Source organism: Brachyistius frenatus, unplaced genomic scaffold (assembly GCF_029030835.1).
Source record: "Brachyistius frenatus isolate BFR_SWC_R1_liver_20210118 unplaced genomic scaffold, ASM2903083v1 Contig_59, whole genome shotgun sequence".
NCBI classification, from domain to species: domain Eukaryota; kingdom Metazoa; phylum Chordata; class Actinopteri; family Embiotocidae; genus Brachyistius; species Brachyistius frenatus.
The window spans coordinates 2,398,622-2,423,981 of record NW_027210658.1 but is presented as its reverse complement, the minus strand read 5'-3'; the positions used below and the strand labels follow the sequence as shown (position 1 = coordinate 2,423,981).

Here is a 25,360-nt window from a genome sequence, read left to right as displayed (position 1 = left end):
ATCTCATATGACATGAGATGCATGGACCAAAATACATCTGGAGGGCTTTAAGTGTTTCTGTTCAAATGCTTTAATCATTTACTCTCTAATACTAAACAATATTTAAAATATGTCTCAGACTGGGTTTTTATTCATAAAGATGTTTTTCCTCACAATTCAATCTGACCTTTACGAGTTTTTTCAGACTGAGTTTGGCACAATCCAAAAGATTTAAGTATAAAGAGGGCAAAAAATAAAGCTGTTGAATCAAACTGGGAGGAAAGTTTACAGAACAAACACAGAATAAACAGAACTTTAAATGAAACTCTTTATTAGAGGCTGATTATAAAAAAACTTCTTCACAGCGTGTTGGTCGATGTTCACCGTGTCTTTAAAGCTGGACGTCATTCATTAAAACCACACGACGTCTTCATCATGTGTGTGGAACCTCGCCCCCTGGTGGAGCCTTTCAGCATTAGAAGCAGGAGCTGCTGGTGAACGAGGGAAGGACATCAGCAGCAGGTCTGATCCTCATCTCTGTCCCCTCAACGGACACCGCAGCGTCTCAAACCTCCTCCTCCTCCTCCTTCTCTTCTTCCTCCTCCTCTTCCTCTTCCTCCTCCTCGGAGCACAATGCTCTGATCTCCGCTCCTCGGTAGAAGGATGATTTCCGTCATCTCCACGGTGGAGAGTGTTCCCGGAGTAACGGGTATCCCGGTTCCGAGCCGCTACCAACGGATCCGGAAGGTCCTAACAAGGTAGGATGATGACGGTGTCCCTTCACATTCACTGCACGAGCCTCTTCTTCTCCTTCTATTTCTCACGAGCTGCAACATCATCAGTCAGCTGCTGCAACAGATGTCAGCACCACGGTGTGTGTGTGTGTGTGTGTGTGTGTGTGTGTGTGCGTGTGCGCGCGCGCTGCCATGGTAGGTTCATCAGTAGCTCTGCTGCACAATGGCTGCTGTCCTGTCTGTGCACACCTGCCTCACACACACACACACACACACACACACACACACACACACACACACACACACACACACACACACACACACACACACACACACACACACACACCTTGATCCTACCTTTTCATCTGTGTGTGTGTGTGCGCGTGTGAGTGTGTGTTTTCTCTGACAACACACAGCACATGTGATGTCATTCAGACATGAGAAGTAATATTTTTATATGAACAGTGTTTCAGCTCCACTGAGAGCTTCCAGCATCACTTCCTGCTCAGCAGCATCACTTCCTGTCCAGCAGACTTCTGATCACGATGTTTAAGATCAGTTGTATTGATCCATGAGATCAGGAGGAGCCTAATGTCATGTTCAGAAACACCATGAGTGTAACTGTGTTGTTATGACACCTGATTTTAATATTCATATGGATCTTCTTAGAGAAGACTGTGATGAGCAGCGTATTGGAGGAGATAGGATAGGTCCAGGTCCATCAGAACTAAACAGAACCGGTTTGTTCTGTTCTCTGACATTATTCATAACAACAATAATCAGCATCATGCGATGATCAGATACTCAGGATGTCTCAGAGTATCTGATGTTATTCTCTTCTTCCTCCTTCCTCCTTCTTCTTCCTCCTTTCTATTCCTACTTCCTCTTCCTCCTTCCTCTTCCTCCTCCTCTTCCTCCTTGGCACGTTCTCTTGTTAAACATGTTTGACCAGCATCCAACGGATCAGTGATCAGTTGAGGACTGTGTGTCCATGTGTCCATGTGTCCTCCTGTCCTCTGCAGGGACCTGCTGGTGACCCTGGCTCTGGGTCAGGTCCTGTCGTTGTTGATCTGTGCCATCAGTCTGACCAGTAAATACCTGGCGGATGATTTCCACGCCAACACGCCGACATTCCAGAGCTTCCTCAACTACATCCTGCTCTTCCTGGTTTACACCACCACACTGGCCGTCCGCCAAGGTATGTGTGTGTGTGTGTGTGTGTGTGTGTGTGTGTATGTTTGTGTGTGTATTCAGGGTTCTTGTTTGAAATCTGAGTGGTTCAAGAGATATAACAGATAAATATATATAGTATAATATAAATAGTGAGTTTTGTTCTGGATCTCCGAGCTGCTTTTGACTCCATTGATATCGACATGTTGTTAGAGAACATGTTGTTAGAGAACATGTTATTAGAGGACATGTTATTAGAGAGCATGCTAATAGAGAAAATGTTATTAGAGAACATGTTGTTAGAGAACCTGCTAATAGAAAACATGTTATTAGAGAACATGTTAATAGAGACATGTTATTAGAGAACATGTTAATAGAGAACATGTTGTTAGAGAACAGGCTAATAGAGAAAATGGTATTAGAGAACATGTTGTTAGAGAACATGTTAATAGAGAAGATGTTATTAGAGAACATGTTTTTAGAGAACATGTTTTTAAAGGACATGTTGTCAGCGAAACTGTTGTTAGAGAACATGCTAATAGAGAAAATGTGATCAGAGAACATGTTATTAGAGAACATGCTAATAGAGAACATGTTATCGGAGAACATGTTAATAGAGAGCATGTTATAAGAGAACATGCTAATAGAGAACATGTTAATAGAGAACATGTCAGAGAACATGTTAGAGAACATGCTAATAGAGAACATGTTATCAGAGAACATGTTATTAGAGAACATGTTAATAGAGAACATTTGTCAGAGAACATGTTAGAGAACATGCTAATAGAGAAATGTTATTAGAGGAAATGTTATAAGAGAAAATGTCAGCAGGATGTCACAACCATAGAGTCACTCAAGATTCTACACGAGGACCAATAGGTCATTGGCAGAGTTTCTCCACCTCTGGTTCTGGTTCTGTTGGATGTTCTCCACCTCTGAGTCTGGTTCTGTTGGCAGACGTTCTCCACTTGTGGTTCTGGTTCTGTTAATAGATGTTTTCCACCTCTGGTTCTGGTTCTGTTAGATGTTCTCCACCTCTAAGTCTGCTTCTGTTCACAGATGTTCTCCACTTGTGGTTCTGGTTTTGTTAACAGATTTTCACCACCTCTGAGTCTGGTTCTGTTCACAGATGTTCTCCACTTGTGTTTCTGGTTCTGTTCACAGATGTTCTCCACCTCTGAGTCTGGTTCTGTTCACATATGCTCTCCACTTGTGGTTCTGGTAACAGATGTTCTCCACCTCTGGTTCTGGTTCTGTTAGATGTTCTCCACCTCTTAGTCTACTTGTGTTCACAGATGTCCTCCACTTGTGGTTCTGGTTCTGGTAACAGATGTTCTCCACTTCTGGTTCTGTTCGAGATTCTCTGCCTCTTGTTCTGGTTGTGTTAGATGTTCTCCACCTCTGAGTCTGGTTCTGTTCCCATATCTTCACTTGTGTTTCTGGTTCTGTTAACATACTGTATGCTCTAAACCTCTGAGTCTGGTTCTGTTCACATATGCTCTCCACTTGTGGTTCTTGTAACATATGTTCTCCACTTCTAGTTCCGTTAGATGTTCTCCACCTCTGAGTTTGGTTCTGTTCACATATGTTCTCCATTTGTGGTTCTGGTTATGTTCACATATGTTCTCCACTTGTGTTTCTGGTTCTGTTCACAGATGTTCTTAACCTTTGAGTCTGGTTCTGTTAGATGTTCTCCACCTCTGAGTCTGGTTCTGTTCACATATGTTCTCCACTTCTGGTTCTGGTAACAAATGTTCTCCACTTCTGGTTCTGTCAGATGTTCCCCACTTGTGGTTCTGGTTCTGTTAACAGATGTTCTCCACCTCTGGTTCTTGTTCTGATAGATGTTTTGTACCTCTGAGTCTGGTTCTGGTAACAGATGTTCTCCACCTCTGGTTCTGGTTCTGTTAGATGTTCTCCACCTCTAAGTCTGGTTTTGTTCACAGATGTTCTCCACTTGTGGTTCTGGTTCTGTTAACAGATGTTCTCCACCTCTGGTTCTGGTTCTGTTAGAAGTTCTGCACCTCTGAGTCTGGTTCTGTTAACAGATGTTCTCCACCTCTGGTTCTGGTTCTGTTAGATGTTCTCCACCTCTGAGTCTGGTTCTGGTAACAAGATGTTCTCCACTTCTGGTTCTGTCAGATGTTCTCCACCTGTGGTTCTGGTTCTTTTAACAGATGTTCTCCACCTCTGCTTCTGTTAGCAGATGTTCTCCATCGCTGGTTCTGGTTCTGTTAGATGTTCTTCTCCTCTGATTCTGGTTCTGTCCGAGGTTTCTTCCTGTTAAAGAGCTTCTTTCAGGACCAGCCTTTGGGTTTCTCTCCATAGAACTCGTATGATTAGTGTCTCTATGAATGATTTATATATACTATATCTTATATATATGATTGGTATCTATAGTAATGATTTATATATACTATATATTATATATATGATTAGTATCTATATGAATGATTTATATATACTATATATTATATATATGATGAGTGTCTATATGAATGATTTATATCTACTATACTGTATATTATATATTTGATTAGTGTCCATATGAATGATCTATAATATATTATACATATGATGAGTGTCTTTATGAATTATTTATATATACTATATATATGATGAGTGTCTATATGAATTATTTATATCTTCTATATATTTGATTAGTGTCTACATGAATGATTTATATATACTATATATTATATATATGGAATGAGTGTCTTTATGAATGATTTATAAACACTATATATTATATATACGATGAGTGTCCACATGAATAATTTATATATAATATATACATGATTAGTGTCCTTATGAATGATTTATATATAATATATATATGATGAGTGTTCATATGAATAAAGTTGTATTAACAGACTGAGTGGTGTGTCTGTGTTCCAGGTGAAGGGAACTTACTGGCCATCCTGAAGGAGCGCTGGTGGAAATACATGATTCTGGGTTTGATAGACATCGAGGCCAACTACCTGATCCTTAAGGCCTACCAGTACACCACTCTATCCAGTGTACAGGTGAGTGGGAGTGTGTGTGAGTGTGAGATTGTGTTTCTTAAGGTTCACATGGACACCAGTGGTCCAGTAGAAGTCAGGTTCACATGGACACCAGCAGTCCAGAGTCGACGGCTGCATGTTGCTCTGCAGTCAATGATAAATCAGGAGGACGGTACACCGTGAACCGTGAAGGAACTCATTATCACATCTGTGTGTGTTTGTCTTCGTGTCTCCGTCCGTCCTCTTAGCTGTTGGACTGCTTCGTCATCCCGGTGGTCTTGCTGCTGTCCTGGTTCTTCCTCCTGGTGCGGTACAAGGCAGTCCACTTTGTCGGTGCCGGGCTGTGTCTACTGGGTATTGGCTGCATGGTGGGAGCTGACGTCCTCCTTGGACGACAACAGGGCCTCGGCAAGTACCTCTCACACATTAACCTGGCGTCCACGCAGGTCGGGTGGGTTTGACTCGGACCAACGTGGCAGTGCTGATGGTCATGTGGCCGACTCAGTCCGTTGGGTCTCCAGCACTTTGTTGATATCTCTTCCCTTCCTCTTCTGTATTGTGTCCAGGAGAGCAGAAGCTGTTTGGGGATCTCCTGGTTCTGGGCGGAGCCACGCTGTACGGGATCTCCAACGTGTGTGAGGAGTTCATCGTGAAGAGCTGGAGCCGCGTCGAGTTCCTCGGCATGATGGGACTCTTTGGGTCCTTCTTTAGTGGCATCCAGCTGTGAGTTTGTGTGACGGTGGCAACGCACAGTGGTGCTCAAAGGTTTAAACCTAAAACATCATCAGATCTTTACACAGCTCCTAAAATACAGAGAACAGAAACAAATGAGGCAAAAAATATCAAACTACATCTAATTATTGAGGAAAATATGACATTGAATTTGACGGTGACATCAGTCAGATGATCATAAGGTGTGAGTGGCTTCCTGTTTTTTTTTTTTAAAGGTCCCATGTTGTATAAATTCAACTTTCCTTTGCTTCGTACACAGTAACACTCATTAATAACTCATGAATACACACAGCCCTAATCCGGTGTCTCCGCCCTCTCAGCCAGCCGTTTGTACTTCTGTAACGTTATGACATCATATCGTCCTGTGTAACTCCGCCCCCTCCACCACCCTCACACGGCTGTGCAACAGCTACAGCAGCCAGAAAATGTGAGGAAACTGCAGTGATTGTCAGCGTTGCTACTCCAGCTGCTGTTCCATCCAGTTTGTGTTGGACCATAAACATCAGAAGCCCAAACTTCACCTTGAACTAGATCCTAACCAGACAGGAGTACCGGTACCACCGGCTCAGGCACGTTAGCAGATTCACAGCCATTTTTATACTTTAGAGTTTCTTTTATCACTACGCAGCTGGTTGTAAAACAGAATAACGTTATCTATGTTATATAACTGGGTTGGTGTTATTTGGTCGGTGGCAGGAACTACATATAAAGTACTTTATTTACCGTGTCAGGGATTTTAGAAACGCAATTTTTTTCCATGTTTGATTTGTGTTGTCAGAATTAAAGATGTAATGAAATAAGAGAAATACATGTACATGTCTGCTGGAGCCACTGACCTCCCTGCTGATATGTTTTTATATTATAAAGTTTGATTGCTCCAAATGAAGTGTGTAGGCTTATCATTATAATTTCGTTTTTGCAACAACAATGTATTGTATAGTACGTCGTCCTAAATTTCATGAAAATGTCATACTGTAGTATGTCGTCTGACGACGATGATGGAAGTTGATAAAAACGTTATTAACATTCTGTAACAGTAGTTTGTTGGCGCGGTTGACAAGCTGGTTGTTCCTCGTCCGCCGTCTCAGATCCGTCTAACAGCGCTGACGTTACTTCTCTGTGATAAAGTCGTGTTTGCCTGTAAGTTTAGGAGCCACAGTCCATCACCCGTGATTGGCCTGGTCAGGCATCACTCAGAAAACAGTCAGAGGAGATTCTCATTAGTATTAATGCTTGTTGTGAGCAGAGCTCCAGTGAGGAGGTGTTAAACAGTATTGAAATGGTTTCTGACACTGAAAACACAAAAACATCTTCATGATGTCAGGACGATAAACGAAGCGCCAGAAATGCCACAATATGGGACCTTTAAAGAACAGATCTATCCGAGTTTGAGCTTCTCAACACATTGGTGGAAGAACAGAGGAGATTAGTGAGAGTCACAAACACAGTTGTTGAGGCTCATCGAGCTGGAAGATGTTTCAGAACGTCTGTGAAGGGTTCGGACTCCAGACAGCCGAGCAGATTGTGTTACACTCCCCATTAAGAATACTTTTGACTGAACGTTTGAGTTGAGGTGAGTGTCGGTGGATTGTTGCAGCTCTGTGGGAGTTCCCCGGTAGTTCATGCTGTGAATGTGTGAAGGAAATCTCACCTCTAAATGTGTTGGGTGATGCTCTGTTGCAGGGCCATCATGGAGCACAAGGAGCTGCTGAAGGTACCCTGGGACTGGCAGATAGGTAAGTTATATCGGTAACAGGAGTGATATCACCACAAAATGTAATCCACGACTTACTTTTAAAGGAGGATTCCGGTTTATTTTAACCAGGAGTATTTCCACCTGTGGTTATTGTGGCTCATGGTTCGTTCTAATCTAACACTCACTACCACCGGAGACACGGGGAGAGACAAAAGAACAAGCAATGCAAGCGTCCTACAGCTTTCCATATAAGCACGTATTTGCATGAAATGTTTCACACTTGTCTGAGTCCGACCCAAAGTAAACACTGCCTCCAGTGGCCGTTTCAGAGAACTGCATCACATGCTTTTTTTATTTTTATTCTGCCTCCGTGTCAGCGAATTATTCAAGTTTGGCACAAACATTCACTTGGACTCAAAGGATGAACCCATTACACTTCTGGAGTCAAAGGTCAAGGTCACTGTGCGCTTACGGTCACTCCATTCTTGTAGATGTGATAAAACCACCTCCAGGCACTTTCTTCAAGTTTGGCACAAATATTAATTTTGAGTGATGGATGTTCCGATTCAACACTGTGACTCAGCAACAGAATATTTCAAGAGCCACGTTCAGCTCTCAGGAGGCGATGAATTCATACACTTCCTTACAAATGAATTCAGAACTATTTGCAAATAAAATAGTTGATCCTTCCAACACCTGTCAGCGATGTATCATCAAGTTTCGCAGCTTTAGAAATGTATATAAGACCTGATTCACTTCTCCTCTCAGAGCTAACGTCTACATCTGATTCATCCAAACCACCAACATGTATCTCAGACTCCATCCCAACAAGACTTAACTTCAATTAAATCTTTCATATTAGATCAGATCAATCTATCTTTACTAACGGGCTACCACAGACCTCTATCCAACCTCCCCTTTAAACGTTGCTTCTCCTACCATATGAAGAGAGCTGAGCATTTGGAGGCTTGTGCTATTTTCCGCAGTAAGTTTAGTTTCTCACAAGTCCTCATGTCCCTGGATCTGTATAAGGGAGGTGGACAGTGAAAAGTTGGTGTGACCAACGGAGTCACAGGAGCCACATCACTGGGAAATAGGCCAGGTTGGAATAAACAGGATGTTCCACTGAAAGAAGTCTGTCTCTGTTCGCAGGTCTCCTCTACGTGAGTTTCAGTGCCTTCATGTTCGGTCTGTACAGTTTCATGCCAGTGGTGATGAAGAGGACAAGTGCAGCCTCAGTGAATCTCTCTCTGCTCACAGCCGACCTGTACAGCCTCTTCTGTGGCCTCTTTCTCTTTCACTACAAGGTAATCAAATTGCCAGGAATCATTTTGATGATATACACATTGTGGGAACAGTTATGTCGGAGTTCCATCATAAATCTCTTCCATTCTTCCCATGTTATACAGATAACCATGATACTACCACCTCCATGTTAGATAACCGTAATACTACCACCTCCATGTTAACAGATAACCAGATAACCATTATACTACCACCACCATGTTAGATAAGCATGATACTACCACCACCATGTTAGATAACCTTGATACTACCACCACCATGTTAAATAACCATGATACTACCACCACCATGTTAGATAACCACGATACTACCATCACAGTGTTAGATAACCATGATACTACCACCGCCGTGTTAGATAACCATCTCTGGGGAAGGTGACCGCTCCTAGGGAGGGTGACAATGGTCTTGAATTTCCTCTATTTGTACACAGTTTGTCTGACCTTGGGTTGGTGGAGTCCAAACTCTTTACAGGTGGTTATGTAACCGTTTCCAGCCTGAACATGTTGTGAAGCTCAGACTTTGATAGATCCTTGTTCTTTAAATAAATCTCACACCCGATTAACATCCCATTGATTGAAAGTATTAAACTCTATTCTACTCTTTCCCCTATAAATTAGTTGCTAATCCTGGAGGTTCATGGACTTCTGCAACTCAGATGTAATATTGAATATGTTTTTTCTTCATCTACTTTTAGGACTGATGATGTGTTAGTTCATAATTATGCATAAATAAATTCAATTCTTCCAAGTATCAGTGCATGTGCACATTTCAATTTGCACAGATTCTTTTATCCATACACTGAAGGGAGTGGTCCTAGAATAAAACCCTGAGGGACTGATGTGGAAAACATGGTCTGATTTATGTTGATTTGAACAAGTTTGAACAATTAGAAAGCAGCAGTGTCTAAATAAAGCTTGTAGTTAATGTCTATCTGTCTCTGTGTTGCAGTTTTCGGGCCTCTATCTGTTGTCATTCTTCATCATTATCTTGGGCCTGGTCTTTTACTCCTCCTCATCTACATATGTGGCCCAGGACCCCCGAGTCTACAAGCAGTTCAGGAACACGAGCAGTCAACCAGCCAGTGATCCGTCCCCGCTCAGTCCAGGAGTCCTGGAGCCCTCTGTCACCTACACCCCCCTGAGCCCCGAGCCGGGGGACGGGCTTCCTGTACGCGTGGCCTGAGAGGACCTGGGAGGTAGTTTGGTCTGTCAGACTCCAGGTTCCTGACAGTTGTTTACATAGAAAGAGTTCTGGCTGTACCCAGTGCGCTTAGCAGGGCGGCTGGGAGGTCACCCAGGTAGATGGAGGTTTTTCATTTCATGGCCCGTTTCGAGGGGTGTCTCCATCCTGTCAGTGACCGAGATGAGACACGTTCATGTAGCCACATTCTGTATGTATTTGATAAACGACTGAGCAGAATGTCATGAAAACAAATAGCAATGTGAGTGAAAATGTTGAGTTCACTGTGATCGGAGACTGTGAGTAGACAGTAGTGACTGTAAATGAGCCTTCATGTAAATAGATGGTACGGTCATATCTGTGTAAGTGCTCCAGTTTCATTCATGACCTCCACAGAGGAGCTTGTGTCTTTGTTTGTTTGTTTGTCTGTTGTCAGCCTGATTGTCATGAAACGTAGCGAAGGGTGCTCGGAGCGGATCTGAATCACGAATTATCTTTCACTTTCATAAACATTGTGGAATAGAACATTTGGCCTCCAGGAAATGTTACACTCCTTAAAATGCAGTCAATGGTCGTAAAGTTCAGGAGTGAAAAACATTCTAGAAACACGATGACTCGGCATCACAGTCCACAATCCCAGGGAGCAGTGATGCTGTACCTGCTGAACTTCATTCAGCAGCAGTCGTCATGGAGACAGTGGGGTCACAACTGGCTGAGATGTGAGGCTTCAGCCTGGCACAAGTTTATTTTAACATCAATCTTATAGTTATGAAACTACATCCTGATTTCCAGGATAAAGTGGTAAAGTGGAGGTCTGAGTTCCGTCTACATTGATTCCTGTTTTCATTTTTTTTTTTTTTCATTTCCTGTTTGAAATCCAGTGTTTTTAAATGCATCTGTAAATCACTCACAAACACCTCTGTACTTTTTCACACGATGGATATTTCATAGGCTGGTTCAAATATTCATTCCTCTTTTTTCTTCATCTTCTTAACTGCTTGGTCCAAAAAGAGTCACTAGGCTAACACAGAAGGACAAACAGACGTCGTGAAACAGTCTCAGGCCAACTGGACATGATCTCTGCCGCGGTTCCCGGGCCGACCTCAGTGTCTCATCCTGATTGTCTGTGTCCTGTGAGCCTCCAACAGGAGGCCGGCTGCTTTCAAACAACATGGAGATTCATGCTGACAATGTGCAGAATACAAATAAAGGAAAAATCTAAATATCAATAATAACAATTACAAACTATTTCTATTGTGGTTCCCTGTAGAGAAAACACTCTGACAGCTACGAAATAGGATTTACAGGTATGTTTGTTAGAATTGATTTGAGATCAACAGGTCATCAGATTTATGTCACGTGTCGTGAGAACAATAAAACGTGTTCATGAACAAATCATACTATTTTACATGTGCACATATGAACTGCTGATATACAAGTCATATTCAAATTCAACCATGGAGAGATATACAGGAGAACTCTGTTCTGACTGGAGAACTCTGTTCCGACAGGAGAACTGTCTCCGTGTCCAAACTCTACAGCTCATGGTGTCATGCAGGTGTTTTGCTAGTCTTCAATCTCCATCTTAAACAACCTCATGACATCACTGATCCGGATTGTTTAGGTGTGTCAGCTCCATCAGACCATGTGGATCTTGTTGTCAGGAAGCAAATCTACCTGCTGATCAAAGTATGTTCTACTGCTGAGAGTCAGAATATTAAACTATGTTCCACTGCTGAGGCAGAATATTAAACTATGTTCTGCTGCTGATAGATGTTGTTGGTGTGGATGGACCATCAGTGATGAGGAGGCTGAATATTCTCTGTCAACCACCTTGTATTCATCTCTGATGCCAACCATGACTTCACCGTTCTCCTGCTGGAGAAGGACATTTAGTCTTCTTCAGATTGGTGGCCGATAGGCAGAACCAGACACTGAAGGGTGTTCCCATGTACAGCGTCTGTTTAAAGGTCCTGCGAGGTGGTCTACCCACCTGAAGAGATGGGTCAGACCGGGTCAGCTCAGTGTGCATGCTGATGAGATGAGACTGTCTTTTGCCTGTTTGTCCCAAATCTGTTAAAAACATCATGATATATCTTTGATTGACAGCTCCGGTTGGGTTTGTTCACGTTTTGAATGTGTATAATCTGCCAGGACTATTTACAAAGGACTTCCACTACGCTCCTCTTTCGATGACTTTTTGTATCCTGTTTGACGTAGTGCATCGAGTTACTGCTAACAATGTGCTTACAATGATGTAACCCACAGTCAATAAAGTGTCATCAGCCCTCCAGCTGTGATCACTGTCACACACACACACACACACACACACACACACACACACACACACACACACACACACACACACACACACACACACACACACACACACACACACACACACACACACACACACACACACACAATCCCTGTAGAAATAGAAGGATAATTGGTGTTTTTGTGGATGGAAATAAACAATAAATATCTTCAAATCTTTTTACATACTTCTGTTATTTTTTTATGTCATTACATAACGCACTTATTTGAAATCTGTAGTTACAACCACTATATCTCAAACTGTATTAAATCAATGTGTGGATCAGACATTTGAACCAACTGTTCTTTACTGCGGTGGTTTGTAGAGCCGCTCCTCCTCTCGGCACACACCGTTGGAGCCAATATCACACTTATTTTTAATGTATATATATTCCAATTAAAACAAATCAGTCAGACATGATCTGAAACATGAATTCTCGCATAAGAAATCGAATCCTTCGATATACTCTGAAAATGATCACAGTGATGACTAGGTCTAATTAAGGGTGTTTATTGAGTACACAAATATATGAATAACATGAAAATAGGATTACATAAATGTGATGAATATAATGAGATTACAAATACACCAGAAACAAACTTTCATGAGCTGATTTGGTCGTGGAATGAAAGAAGGAATATTGAAGGTGGCGCTAACTGTTTTGAAATTAATGTCGGAGTTGATAATCTATCGAGACAGCACCGATTTGATCAAAGATACCGTCCTACTGTTGATGAAGGTCACGGGACTGGAGAGTCCCGTCGTTGTCCTGCCTGTGAGCTGCAGTTGGGCCGAGGGGTTCAGAGATGGAGTTCTCTTCTAGAGACGGCGGATCCAAGAGCTTCCCTTCCTGTATCGTCTCCTTGGAGAATCCTGGCTCTTCGATGGTTCTGTCCCTCAGCGGTCTCGGCAGGACGTTGGCAGGCTCAGGAGAGGACCAGTGACTGGTACGTTGGTGGAAGACCACTTTGAGCTGGGTGATGTCTGGACAGCTTACAAAGATAAAATGATAGCTTGCAGGCTAGAAACTTCAATGGCTAACTGCAGCTGGCCAGACTACAGTCTCCATGAAAAGACCTCCTCTGGGTGATCATGGAGAGATTTCTTTGATTTTGTTTGGTCAATTGAAAACGCAATAATAAAAGATTTCCTTGTTTCGCTCCACCAAACCCTATTTAAACTATAGTAAAGATTACATTTAATACAAGTGTTGGTTAATTTTAATATACGTTAAAATATAATGAATAGAGAGAGAGGGAGACAGTGTCCTGCATGTTGGGAGGTTGTCATTTTGACAGCTAAAGTTCCTAAAAGGTGTTAACAATGCTTTAAATCTAGGAGAGTTGAGACTAAAAGGGGTTTTAGGATCTTGAATGAGGGGAAATTTGCAGCAGGTCCACACCTGTGGTCCTGAGGAGGAGAGAGGCCGGATATCATGGTGTCTCCGGATGAAGGGTTGAAGAGGGGGTGGATGGCTATTTGACCTGGAGGGAGGAATGTTTGGGTCTGTCCGCCACACCGTCCTGTGATCACATGTCGAACCAGCTGTAGAGAGAAGCAGAGTGAACAGAGGAGATGCTGAGTGTCTGCAGAGACTCTCTCCATCAGCTGTCAATCAGTGATGCAGCACATGCAGAAAAAACAGCAGGAGGACTTCAATCCCGTTCAGAGACTTCAATCTCATTCAGAGACTTCAATCTCGTTCAGAGACTTCAATCCCGTTCAGAATATAAAAGAATATAGATAGTACAGATATTGGACTTCAGCAGAGCTTCAGGTCTGCTTAACCAACACTTGATTACTAATGTAATGATGGTTCTGTGATGTTCAGGCTTCAGACTGATCTCAGAGCTGTGACACAGATGAACGTGATCAGCTGTTCAGGGTTGAAATAAGAGAACAAATGGTCTAAGATCAGATGTGATGGATGAGGACTGCTGATTCTCTCTACTTCCTGTCAGCTGGAACCAGCTTTACTTCCTGCAGACATGAACTCAACAACAACAGTCGTCTCCATAGCAACTCAGACACACCATCACAACAAGCTTCAGCTGGTGATTAAACATAGAAGATCTACAACAGTAAGAGACAGTGAACTTACTCCAGAGTCTCCAGTCGACAGTTTGGACTCTCACGAAAACCACTCAGCTTCTTCACTGCTGAATCCTGCAGGTGGCTGTTACACAGGTTCAGGTGTTTCAGATTGTAGGGCCTGTAACTCAGAGTTGAGTTGAAAGCATCACAGCTGCTCTCTGACAAGCTGCAGGACACCAATCTGAATAAAAGAATAAAAGATGGAGACAAAATCATTTATTTAGCATTTAGGTTTTAAATGAATTTGGTTGTCATCAATGAGCTTTTCACAGCACAACATTAATTTACTTTAGCAACTATCAGTGGACAATTTCTACTCTTTCTGCAACAAACATAGAAGATCTACAACAGTAACACAGTGTGAACTTACTCCAGAGTCTCCAGCCTACAGTGTGGACTCTCCAGAATACCGCAAAGCTGCCTCACTGCTGAATACTGCAGGCTGTTGAAACTCAGGTCCAGAAGTCTCAAATGGGAGTGGTTGGACCTCAGAGCTGAGGCCAGACAATAAGAGCTGCTCTCTGACAAACTGCAGCTCCTCAATCTGAATAAAGAATAAAAGCAGTGAGTTTAGAATCATTCAGTGTTTCATGGTGTGTTCAGAGCTGAAGAAGATTCACAATGTACAAGTTTAGAAAATGGAAACTCGAAACAGCTGCAGGTTGAAACAGTGAAACAGAAGCAGTGAAGAAGAGCTCTCATTAATATGAATGACAACATGCTGCTGCTTCAGTAAAGACGGAGTGACTTCAGTTCTTAAACTCTGCAGCTCCACCAGTGGCAAACATGTGGTTGCATTGTAACCATGATTGTCTGAGTGAAGAGACCATCTCTCCACTCCGTTACATATTTCATATGTACGGGGAATGATCCCCAGCCTGTCAGGGTACATGGATACATCACACCGGCTTGCCCAATCACGCCCTACGGTTTACCTACAAAGCACCTGTACCTCTCAAGGTGCTGCGCTCAACACGGGCCCCACCGAACGCGCCAGCTCACAACCCAGGACCAATACGCCAGTATAGGGAATCACAGCCGCCCAGAGAGATGTCGGCTCAACAGGGCCGACGGTGTTATCCCTGCTGTCAGACAACTCGTGTCTGCATGAGCCCCTCCAAGCGCGTCAGCTCACAAACCCGCGAGCAACACGCCGGTACCGGGAGTCACAGTCACTGTAGCCGGGACGAAAGGAAAGAAAAAGAGCAAAAAGAAACAGCAATCCGGGGAGGCTGGCCGAAGACAGACGTCCAACCTTAAACTGTAACTCCCACACAAACTTCTCATAAGTTAAATCACAGATTGTCACACTGCACCCTGACTCAGGTGGAGATCAAACAATCCCTGATTTCACGCCAGCACAGGTGCTTTATTGGTAAACTGTAGGGCATGACCATCTTAAAGAAATATCCATGTACCCTGACAGGCAGGGGGTCATTCCCCATACATATGAAATATGTAACAGAGTGGAGAGATGGTCTCGAGACGAGAGAGAACTCAAACTGATCGTGGACTGAACGTGGAAGAAAAGTCCATCAGATGATGTGATCTGTTTGAATATTTCAGTCCAACATCATCACATGACTTCAGACCAGTGTGAACAAGCAGACACTGAACATTTATTTGTTGGATTCTGATGTTGTGGAAAAGATTTTGATATAAATGTCAGACTTTAAGGTGAAAATCCAGAGTTTCACAGTCAATCATCCAGTGAAGGATTTTTCTTCTTCTTTGAAGGTTTTAAATGTGGATGTTGCTCCGTCAGAGTCAGTGGACTAAACCAGTGAAGAAGAAAACAGACTTTCCCCTGAAGATCCTCAGTGTGGATCAGTAGAATATCAGCTGATGTCTGCAGTTTAGTGTCACCACAACTTTCACATCATGTTCATCTCAGCACAACTAAAACACGGTGTCTGACCTCAGAGTCTCCAGACTACAGTGTGGACTCTCCAGAAAACCACACAGCTTCTTCACTCCTGAATCCTGCAGGCCGTTGTAGAAGTTCAGCTCCAGATGTTTCAGGCGGGACGGGTTGGACTTCAGAGCTGAGACCAGAGCATCACCACCGGTCGCTTCAAACCTGCAGCCCCACAATCTGAATAAAGAATAAAAGACGGAGATAAAATCATGAATGATCCAATCAGATGTGTTCAGGTTTTACTACTGTGTTTCCCCCAAAAAATTTGTGATGGTGCATAAAATGTAAATAAAAACAGAAAGTGATGGTTAGCAAACCATGTAAACCCATATTTAAATGATAGTAGACCAAAGACAACGTATCAAATGTTGAAATTGACAAGTTTTATTTAAGCGTGCTCCGATCTGAATTTTTGAGGTTTGTGTTGTTTCATGTGACCATGTCCTTTTATTGTCCTGCTAAAAGACACAGCTGTCGGCTTCGTGTCACAACTGGCTCCAACAGGTCGAGGTTCATCTGCTGCTGATGTCGCCGTTCACCATCTTCATACAACAATTCAACATACAGAGTACGAAGGAGCCGCTCGCTCCTTAACTGATGTCACCTTTCTGCTGCTGCAGTCCAGCGGCCAGGATGTCTAAAAGCAGCCCACATATGGGGGGTTCGAGTGCGTTGGCTTGACATCTGGTTTTAACCTTTTAAAGAAGTTTTAGAACAGTACTGAATCATTGTGGGGAGACTGCTCCGAATTTTGTCTCCCCTTATCTGGATGAACTACCGCCAGTGACATTTACCAACATGGATGTCTCAAGCATGCTTGAGAGATTGTCGTAGCTACATGCTGAAGTCTGCTCTATGAGGCACATGATGCGGCTCCAGGCTGGGGTAAACTCAGAACTTATACCATCGCAACTGGGTTAGATCGTTAAGCGTTCAAATGATCTGACTCGGGGCTGATGGGCCAGATGTGTCTGCACTAAGGGCTGGAGCCACTGGCATGGACGACGCAGTGCAGGGTGGATGGCACTGGAGAACACTATGGTGGGAGCCTCGGGCTGGGTGGCACTGGAGAACGTTGTGGCTGGAGCCTTGGGGTGGGTGGCACCGGAGAACAGTATGGGGGGAGCCTCGGGGTGGGTGGCACCGGAGAATGTTATGGGGGGAGCCTCGGGGTGGGTGGCACCTGAGAGCGGCACTGGACTTGGAGAAGGCAATAACAATGGATAACCCCAATGGAGTAATGTCTCTGCTGGGCACTCCAAAGTTTGGGAAACCTCTGACCTGCTCGTCCAAAATGTCTTGGCAACCCTCTCGACATAGTCACCGACAGAGGATCACAGTTCACCTCCCAAAGTATGGAAAGCCTTCTGCTGCCTCGGGAGCCCCTGTCAGCCTTTCATCGGGATTTCACTCCCGGACCAACGGCCAAACCGAGAGGCTGAATCAGGAGCTGGAGGCTCCTCCAACCCAAGTTCTTGGAGCTTCCATTTGCCCTGGGACGAGTACGCCCGTAACTCGCATACCTCGTCTGCCACCAGCCTCTCCCCCTTTCCTGCTCTTGAGGATGAGGTTCCGGTGCCGTCCGTGCAGCACCATCTCCCCCGTTGTCATTGGATCACCAGGGTTGCTTTGCCTACACTCCTGGTCAGAAGGTTTAGCAATCCACCAGAAACATTGTTATATTGGTCCATTCCCTATTGTTGAAGTTATCAATGAGGATCCACCCGGTGTTCTGTGTCTCCCTCCCGAAACCCGTCTCAACAAGAGCTCTTTGTTGTCGAACCCAGATTCCAAAAGTAAAGCGGTTTCCCTGTTTTAGAGCAGGCAGTGAGTGAGTCATTGGTCACTTGACTCCGGCTCCAGCCTCTCCATTGACAAGACTGAAAACCACAAGGGATTCTCTTTTTATTTTAAGTTTACCTCTCTCACTTTATTGTTAAAGCTTCTAAGTTTCATCTTCTTGCATTACAGTTTCAACGCTCTTCAATTTTGTTTTATTCCAAACTAAGGAAATTACCAGCCAAGTGAAAAATGTGTGCTTTTATTTATTATATTTTCTATATCATCTTTTCATTTGTTCAAGAATGCCATGTGGTCCTGTTATAGGACCAAATATACATGTCCATAACACCAACAATATAAGTTTAGTTATAATGAATGTCTGTGGCAGTGTTGTTTGGTGCTATCACTGTAATTCTTAATATTTTGCTCTAAGTTATGACAGATCCATCTTTATTTTTTAAGGGGTATGCTCTCCTGTTTCTGTTTGCCTAATTATCTCACATGTCTTATTGTCTGTCTGTTTGTTTTTTTCTAGTGTTTTTGTTCAAGTCTAGTATTGTTAATTTGCTTGCTGTAACTTTTTTTTCCCTTTTGTGTAATGTCTTGGTTTGTATGTGCATATTTTGTGAGTATGGACTCCCTTGAAAACGAGGTGGTACATCTCAAGGGGGTTATTCCTCAAAGAATTTTGTTCAAAAATTCTACAATAACAGACAGTCAGTGAACTTACATCAGAGTCTCCAGTCTACAGCGTGGACTCTCCAGAAAACCACTCAGCTGCTTCACTGCTGAATCCTGCAGCTCCTTTCCACTCAGGTCCAGATGTTTCAGATGGGAGGGGTTGGACCTCAGAGCTGAGGCCAGAGAATCACAGCTGATCTGTGACAAACAGCAGCTCTGCAATCTGAATAAAGAATAAAAGCTGTGAGTTTAGAATCATTCAGTGTTTCATGGTGTGTTCAGAGCTGAAGAAGCTTCACAATGTACAAGTTTAGAAAATTGAAACTCCAAACAGCTGCAGGTTGAAATTGTGAAACAGAAGCAGTGAAGAAGAGCTCTCATTATAATGAATGACAACATGCTGCTACTTCAATAAAGACGGAGTGACTTCAGTTCTTAAACTCTGCAGCTCCACCAGCGGCTCCATTGATACAAACTCATGTTGTTCAACAAACTGATCCCAGATCCCACTGAATGTGGAAGAAAAGTCCATCAGAAGATCCAAACTACATCTACAACATTTGATGTGATGCGATGCTGTTAGAATATTTTAGTCCAACATCATCACATGACTCCAGACCAGTGTGAACAAGCACAAACTGAACATTTATTTGTTGGATTCTGATGTTGTGGAAAAGATTTTGAGTTTTACAATCCCGTTTCCAAAAACGTTGGGACGCTGTGTAAAATGTAAATAAAACTGAATTTGATCATCATGTAAACTCATATTTAATTGAAAATAGACCAAAGACAAATGTTGAAACAGAAATTTGATTGTTTTATGAAAAATATGTGCTTCTTTTGAATTTGATGGCAGCAACACGTCTCTAAAAAGTCGTGACATGGTCAACAAAAGACTGGAAAAGTGTAAAGATAAAAAAAAATAAATAAATAAAAAACACCTGGTGGAACATCTGACAACTAATTAGGTTACCATGGCAACAGATCAGTAACATGATTGTGTATAAAAAAATAAAAAAATCATTTCAGAGAGGCAGAGTCTCAGCAGTGAAGATGGGGAGAGGTTCACCACTCTGTGAAAGACTGTGTGAAAATAGTGCAACAATCTAAGAATAATGTTCCTCAACATAAAACTACAAAGAATTAGTGGATTTCATCGTCTACGATTCATAATATCATTAAAAGATTCAGAGAATCTGGAGAAATCTCTGAACACAAGGGACAAGGCTGGAAACCAATATTGGATGGTGGTGATCTTCGGGCCTTCAGGCAGCACTGCATTAAAAACAGACACAATTCTGGAGTGGAAATCACTGCATGGGCTCAGGAACACTTCTGAAAACCATCGTCTGTGAACACAGTTCATCGCTGCGTCCACAAATGCTGTTAAAACTTTACAAAGAAGAAACCAGATAGAAACATGATCCAGAAACACCGCCGCCTTCTCTGGACCTCATCATTTAAGATAGACTGAGGTGAAGTGGAAAACTGTCCTGAGGTATGATGAATCTGAGATTCTTTTTGGAAATCATGGACGCTGCATCCTCCAGGTTAAAGAGGAGAGGGACCATCCAACTGGTTATCAGCGCTCAGTTCAAAAGCCAGCATCTGTGATGGTACAGGGATGCATTACTGCACATAGCATGGGTAGCTTGAACATCTGGAAGGAAGCATTAATGCTGAATGATATATTCAGGTTTTGGAGCAACATATGCTGCCATCCAGACAACATCTCTTTCATTTCACTTTCAAAACTCCAAAACCTGGCCTCCTCAGTTCCCAAACATTTACATTAAAAGAAGAGGTGATAAACACAGTGGTAAACATGACCCTGTCCCATCTTTTTAGAGATGTGTTGCTGCCATCAAATTAAAAATGAGAATATATTTTTATAAAACAATAAAATGTATCAATTTCAACATTTTATGTCATTGGAGGTCTATTTTTTAATTAAATATGGGTTTATGTGATTTGTAAATGATTCCATTCTGTCTTTATTTACATTTTCAGTATATATTTTCAGATCAGCAGAATATCAGCGTGATGTCTGCAGTTTAGTGTCACCACCACTTTCACATCATGTTCATCTCAGTACAAATCAAACATGGTGTCTGACCTCAGAGTCTCCAGACTACAGTGTGGACTCTCCAGAAAACCACACAGCTTCTTCACTCCTGAATCCTGCAGGTTGTTTCCACTCAGGTCCAGATGTTTCAGATGGAAGGGGTTGGACTTCAGAACCGAGACCAGAGAATCAAAGTCGGTATCTGACAACATGCAGTGCTTCAATCTGAATAAAGAATAAAAGATGGAGATAAAAATCATGTCTGAGCCAATCAGATGTGCTCAGTTTTAATTACTTTGTCGTCATGTCAGCCTTTTACTGACATCATCCAAATGTCAACACAGATTGATAACATGCTGCTCACCTCCATCAGGTCAGAAAATAGGAAATAGGATCAATATCAAACCTGACATGCTGGACTTCAAACTGTTTATTATTTCATAATTACATTATTTGTAATGTGGGACTGCAGAGTTTGGACCCAAAAGCATGACTTGAAACACAGGGAGTAAAAGTTTGGCAAACCTTTACGGAGAAAACTCCAGTACCAAAGCACAGGCTGAGTAAGCAGTGTTATCAGGTAAAAAGAAGAGGAAGAGGTAGAGGTCAGAAAGACAACAGCTGCAGTACGTTGGTAGAACGGTTGATACGGCGAGAACAACAAGGAACCGGCACACAAGACAGGGAGCACGCAGACTAAGGACACGCCAGGAGATCAGAGGACAGGTGCACACGAGCAGGACGGACAATCACACCGGCAGGGGATGCTAGATGGTCGGCACATAGTGAATATCACCTTGGAGGTGTCAAAGTGCTTTTACACTGGTTCCCATTCACACACACATTCACACACTACTGGAGCTGACCTGCCATGAAGGTGCTCATCATCAGGAATACAGTCACACACGGAGACCACAGCCGGCCGAAGGAAGACACAGGAAGTAACCACATAAAACAGGAAATGGAAACGCTCTCTCTCTTCGTAACAAAGCGGGTTGTACAACACTGGGTAAAACTAAATAAAAAACAATGAAAACAGAATTAGCAAATCATGTAAACCCATATTTTATATTGAAGATGAACCAAAGACGAAACACCAGCCGAAGCAGGTGGGATGAATGGTTGTAGAGATATACACAGGAGAGATGGACAGAGAGACAGACAGAGAGACAGACAGACCTCAGAGTCTCCAGTCTACAGTTCGGACTCTTCAGTCCAGCAGACAGCAGCTTCACTGCTACAGAGTCCTGCAGGTGGTTTCCACTCAGGTCCAGCTCCGTCAGGTGGGAGGGGTTGGATTTCAGGGCCGAGGCTATGACCGCCAAGTGAGTCACTGAGAGTCCACAGTCAGTGAATCTGTCATGACACATTACAAAATATGTTATTATGAAAGAGGACACTTTAGATTTACTTCATGTGTTTGATGAGAAACATCCTGTTTGACATTCAGTCTTCACATCAGTGCATCACCTCTGCTACAGTCAGCTCCATGCAGGGGCGGAGCTAGACACTCTTAGCACAGAGAGGGCAGAGCTAGACACTCTTGGCACATTCTGAACTGGCTGTACTGTTATTTTAAAATGCACAACTCTAAAATAGATTAAATGTCATATCCTGCGAGCACATAACTGTCAATTATTGAGCGGAAACAACCTCTGTACAAAACAGGAGAGCCACTTCGTCCAACAATAATACAAATTAATATAAAACAATTTTAAAAAAACAGGTTGCCTGTTGCATTCAGATGCTGCAGCACCAAAGACATCACACTTCAACTGCGTTGGTTGAGGATTGACAGCGACAGTCAGTGACAGTCTCACCGTGTCTTTCTTACCGGGAATAACAATCAGACACAGTGATCCACAACACTGTACAAAGCCACATATAAAGTAGTAGACGGTCTACAACCACAGGTGCCCAGATGTTTAAACTACGGAAAGAACAGAAACTCTGACCTCAGTGAGGAGGTGTGGTCAAACCCCGTTGCTAGGCGACACATCCTTTCAACAGATGGAATTGGTTGATAAAATTAAAAAAAAAAAATACACTCTTGGTGATGAAGAGACAGAATGGACAGCAGCCTCCAGTGGAGATAAAATGAAGTGCTTGTTAAAGTATTAGCGTGATGAAGGTTGGAACAGAGGGCAGCACTGTGGTGCAGTTGTTAGCATTATCGCCTCACAGCAAAAAGGTTCTGGGTTTGAATCTGGGCCTTTCTGTGCGGAGTTTGCATGTTCTCTCTCTGCCTGCGGGGGTTCTCTCCGGGTACTCCGGCTTCCTCCCACCATCCAAAGACATGCATGTCAGGTTAATTGGTGATTCTACAAATTGCCCTTAGGTGTGAATGGTCTTTGTTTCCTTCTGTCTCTACGTGTTGGCCCTGTGATAGGCTGGCAACCTGTCCAGGGTGTACCCTGCCTTTGCCCAAAGTGAGCTGGGATAGGCTCCAGCACCCCCGTGACCATGTTCAGGATAAAGCGGGTATAGATAATGGATGGATGGAGGTTGGAACAGACTCCAGTCATTTCTACACTCACCAAACAGCTTCATCACTTTCATGTTCTTGTGTTGAGTTGGAGAAGTGAGCAAACATCATCCTGCTGATAGAATCTGGAGACTTTCATCAACCTCATTCACAGTCTGAAGAATATTTCTGACCTCGCAGTTTTCTCCTCTGATGAAGAAACTCTTCATCCTCTTAAAAGTCCTCTCTGATCCGGACAGTTTAAAAAAAAAAAAAAATTGATACATCTTTTACCTTGTTCATTGCTGCTGAACTGATGAGTTGCCAACTCAATTTCATTGTATTTTTTACAGTGACAATAAACTGCCTTATGTCCTTATGAAGAACTTTTTATTTTTTAAAAGAATCTACTCTGAACTTTAAATAGAAATCCTTAGAGAAACGTCACAACACTTAAGAATTTTCCTAGAATGTCGTCACCAGAAGGAACTTTTAGTTTGAGGAGTCTCTGTGAATACTACCCTTATTGATCCTGTGTGGACTCCCCGAGCCTTCCTGCAGTTTCTCACAGCCTGGACGAGTAACTGTCGGCCCTCCACGGACGTGTTGTACTTCTCCATGTCCAACTCATCCTGAACTTCCGGTGACATCAGCAGAATGGAGGCCAGGACCGAGCAGTGGTGCTCCGAGAGCTTCTTCTCCAATTTGTTCTCCAACTTCAGGAAGTCTCTCATGTCCTGACGTACCGAGACGTTGTCCATCGCCGTTCCTGTGAGACACGAAGTTTCAGCCCAGCTGAAGCGCTTGCAACACGGTGGAAAAGGCAGAATTACATCAACCACATGGTGGAAAACGAAAGTGAGAGAATAAACTCAAAGAGAGGGTAAGAACAGGAGGGGCCTTTTGAAGCTTCATCGGGTGCTGTGATTGGTCAGGAGCTGCTGATGTCACAAACACCACATCCTTCATGTGACCACAGCATTGACACCAGTGGTGTGTTGTTTGGTTATGAACAATTCCTTTCTGTTTAATTATTTTCCTGTAACACGCAGACAATTTAATCACGTAATGAAAGCTATTCCTAACGGTCTGTCCCAATTAATGAAAAATCATCTTCAATTTCAAGAAGCATCACAAATTGAACCCATTTTTGATGATAAATGGTTATTGATCTCAGGAATACTAAATGTAACAATAAACATATACGTAATATGCTCTATGAGAGAAGGAAAATTACCCCGAGGGGGAAAGCTTTTTGGGACAACATATTTACGGTTACCAACTAGCTACTGCCGTATAAATTCTGTATTACCAATAAGATGTCCAGTAAGAAGTCCACATCAAAATTCTGCACAATATATATCCAACCAATGAACATTTTTCCAAATTTTGGGATACTGAAAACAAATGTCATTTCTGTAATAATTAACATCATAAATTACATTCTATTATTTTCTGGTCTAAAATGGAAGATCATATAACGGGGTAAAAAAAAAAGTAAATATTAAAATTGAATGTAAAAGTGTTATCACATATTTTGAACAGGAAAATCCTAATTTTGAGTTCATTATACATGTATTAATTTTCTATGGAAATTTTTTCACTCAAATGTAGAAATGTCAAAAATCTCCCACAACTTCACCGGATTTGTGGGTGACTTTAAAGAATATGTTGAAGACTCTTAAACAGATTAATACTGAGAGAAGACACAAAACTGTTCAACTGTATGAAGAAATTCTTGAAGAGCAATAATATGCTATTTTAATGTGTATATAATTTTCTCCCATGATTTATTTGCATCAAGGGAATTTACTGTATATTTTTAAATCCATCTATTATTAACACCATTATTAAATCCATCTATTATTAACGCCGTTATTAGGTGTTATTATTTTATTAATGTACTTATTTTCTACTTTTGTTATTCTACTGTCCTATTATTTCCCCATTGCTACCTTTTTTATATGGAATAATTAGTACTTGTCTATACTGTTTGTAAATTTACATCTGTTCAATAAAGTTCTTAATAAAAAAAAAAAATTAAAAACTGAAGACAGCATGAAGCCCTCAATGGTCCAAACACTCATAACAGTCACCTAAATTTACCATTTCTACAGTAATTGTGATGCGGGACGAGTAATTTGTTCATTTTTTTTCGATCACGTCAAGTATTGTAAATTATTTATTGCCGGTGGCTGTTGCATCTGCATGGAAAATGTACCTTTATGTTTATTTTTTC

The 25,360-nt window shown here is 42.4% G+C and overlaps 2 protein-coding genes across 2 annotated transcripts; one reads left to right on the top strand and one right to left on the bottom strand.

The window, feature by feature from the left end:
• Positions 1 to 431: 431 nt before the first annotated feature.
• slc35f1 (solute carrier family 35 member F1) lies at positions 432 to 10,704 on the top strand. The gene is made up of 8 exons (XM_069705883.1): positions 432 to 737; positions 1,736 to 1,911; positions 4,782 to 4,909; positions 5,137 to 5,296; positions 5,455 to 5,611; positions 7,304 to 7,356; positions 8,469 to 8,623; positions 9,570 to 10,704. The coding sequence occupies exons 1-8, from the start codon at positions 643 to 645 to the stop codon at positions 9,801 to 9,803; spliced, it is 1,158 nt and encodes a 385-aa protein (XP_069561984.1). The 5' UTR covers positions 432 to 642; the 3' UTR covers positions 9,804 to 10,704.
• A 1,907-nt stretch (positions 10,705 to 12,611) lies between these two features.
• On the bottom strand, positions 12,612 to 23,992 carry LOC138625154 (ribonuclease inhibitor-like). The gene is made up of 8 exons (XM_069705894.1): positions 23,671 to 23,992; positions 21,837 to 22,016; positions 20,709 to 20,882; positions 18,642 to 18,815; positions 16,130 to 16,306; positions 14,582 to 14,755; positions 14,219 to 14,392; positions 12,612 to 13,662 (listed from the first exon to the last, which is right to left on the bottom strand). Exons 1-8 carry the CDS (start codon positions 23,880 to 23,882, stop codon positions 13,647 to 13,649), a joined length of 1,281 nt encoding a protein of 426 aa, XP_069561995.1. The 5' UTR covers positions 23,883 to 23,992; the 3' UTR covers positions 12,612 to 13,646.
• Between the last annotated feature and the right edge of the window lie 1,368 nt (positions 23,993 to 25,360).

Excerpts from the sequence above, each read along its gene's own strand:
- slc35f1 (XM_069705883.1), top strand. The coding sequence starts at position 643 with ATGATTTCCGTCATCTCCACGGTGGAGAGTGTTCCCGGAGTAACGGGT. Across the intron at positions 1,912-4,781 it reads CACACTGGCCGTCCGCCAAG|GTGAAGGGAACTTACTGGCC; the intron begins GTATGTGTGTGT and ends TCTGTGTTCCAG. Across the intron at positions 5,297-5,454 it reads TGGACGACAACAGGGCCTCG|GAGAGCAGAAGCTGTTTGGG; the intron begins GCAAGTACCTCT and ends TATTGTGTCCAG.
- LOC138625154 (XM_069705894.1), bottom strand. The coding sequence starts at position 23,882 with ATGGACAACGTCTCGGTACGTCAGGACATGAGAGACTTCCTGAAGTTG. Across the intron at positions 18,816-20,708 it reads TGTAGTCTGGAGACTCTGAG|ATTGCAGAGCTGCTGTTTGT; the intron begins GTCAGACACCAT and ends TTCTTTATTCAG. Across the intron at positions 14,756-16,129 it reads TGTAGTCTGGAGACTCTGAG|ATTGAGGAGCTGCAGTTTGT; the intron begins GTCAGACACCGT and ends TTCTTTATTCAG.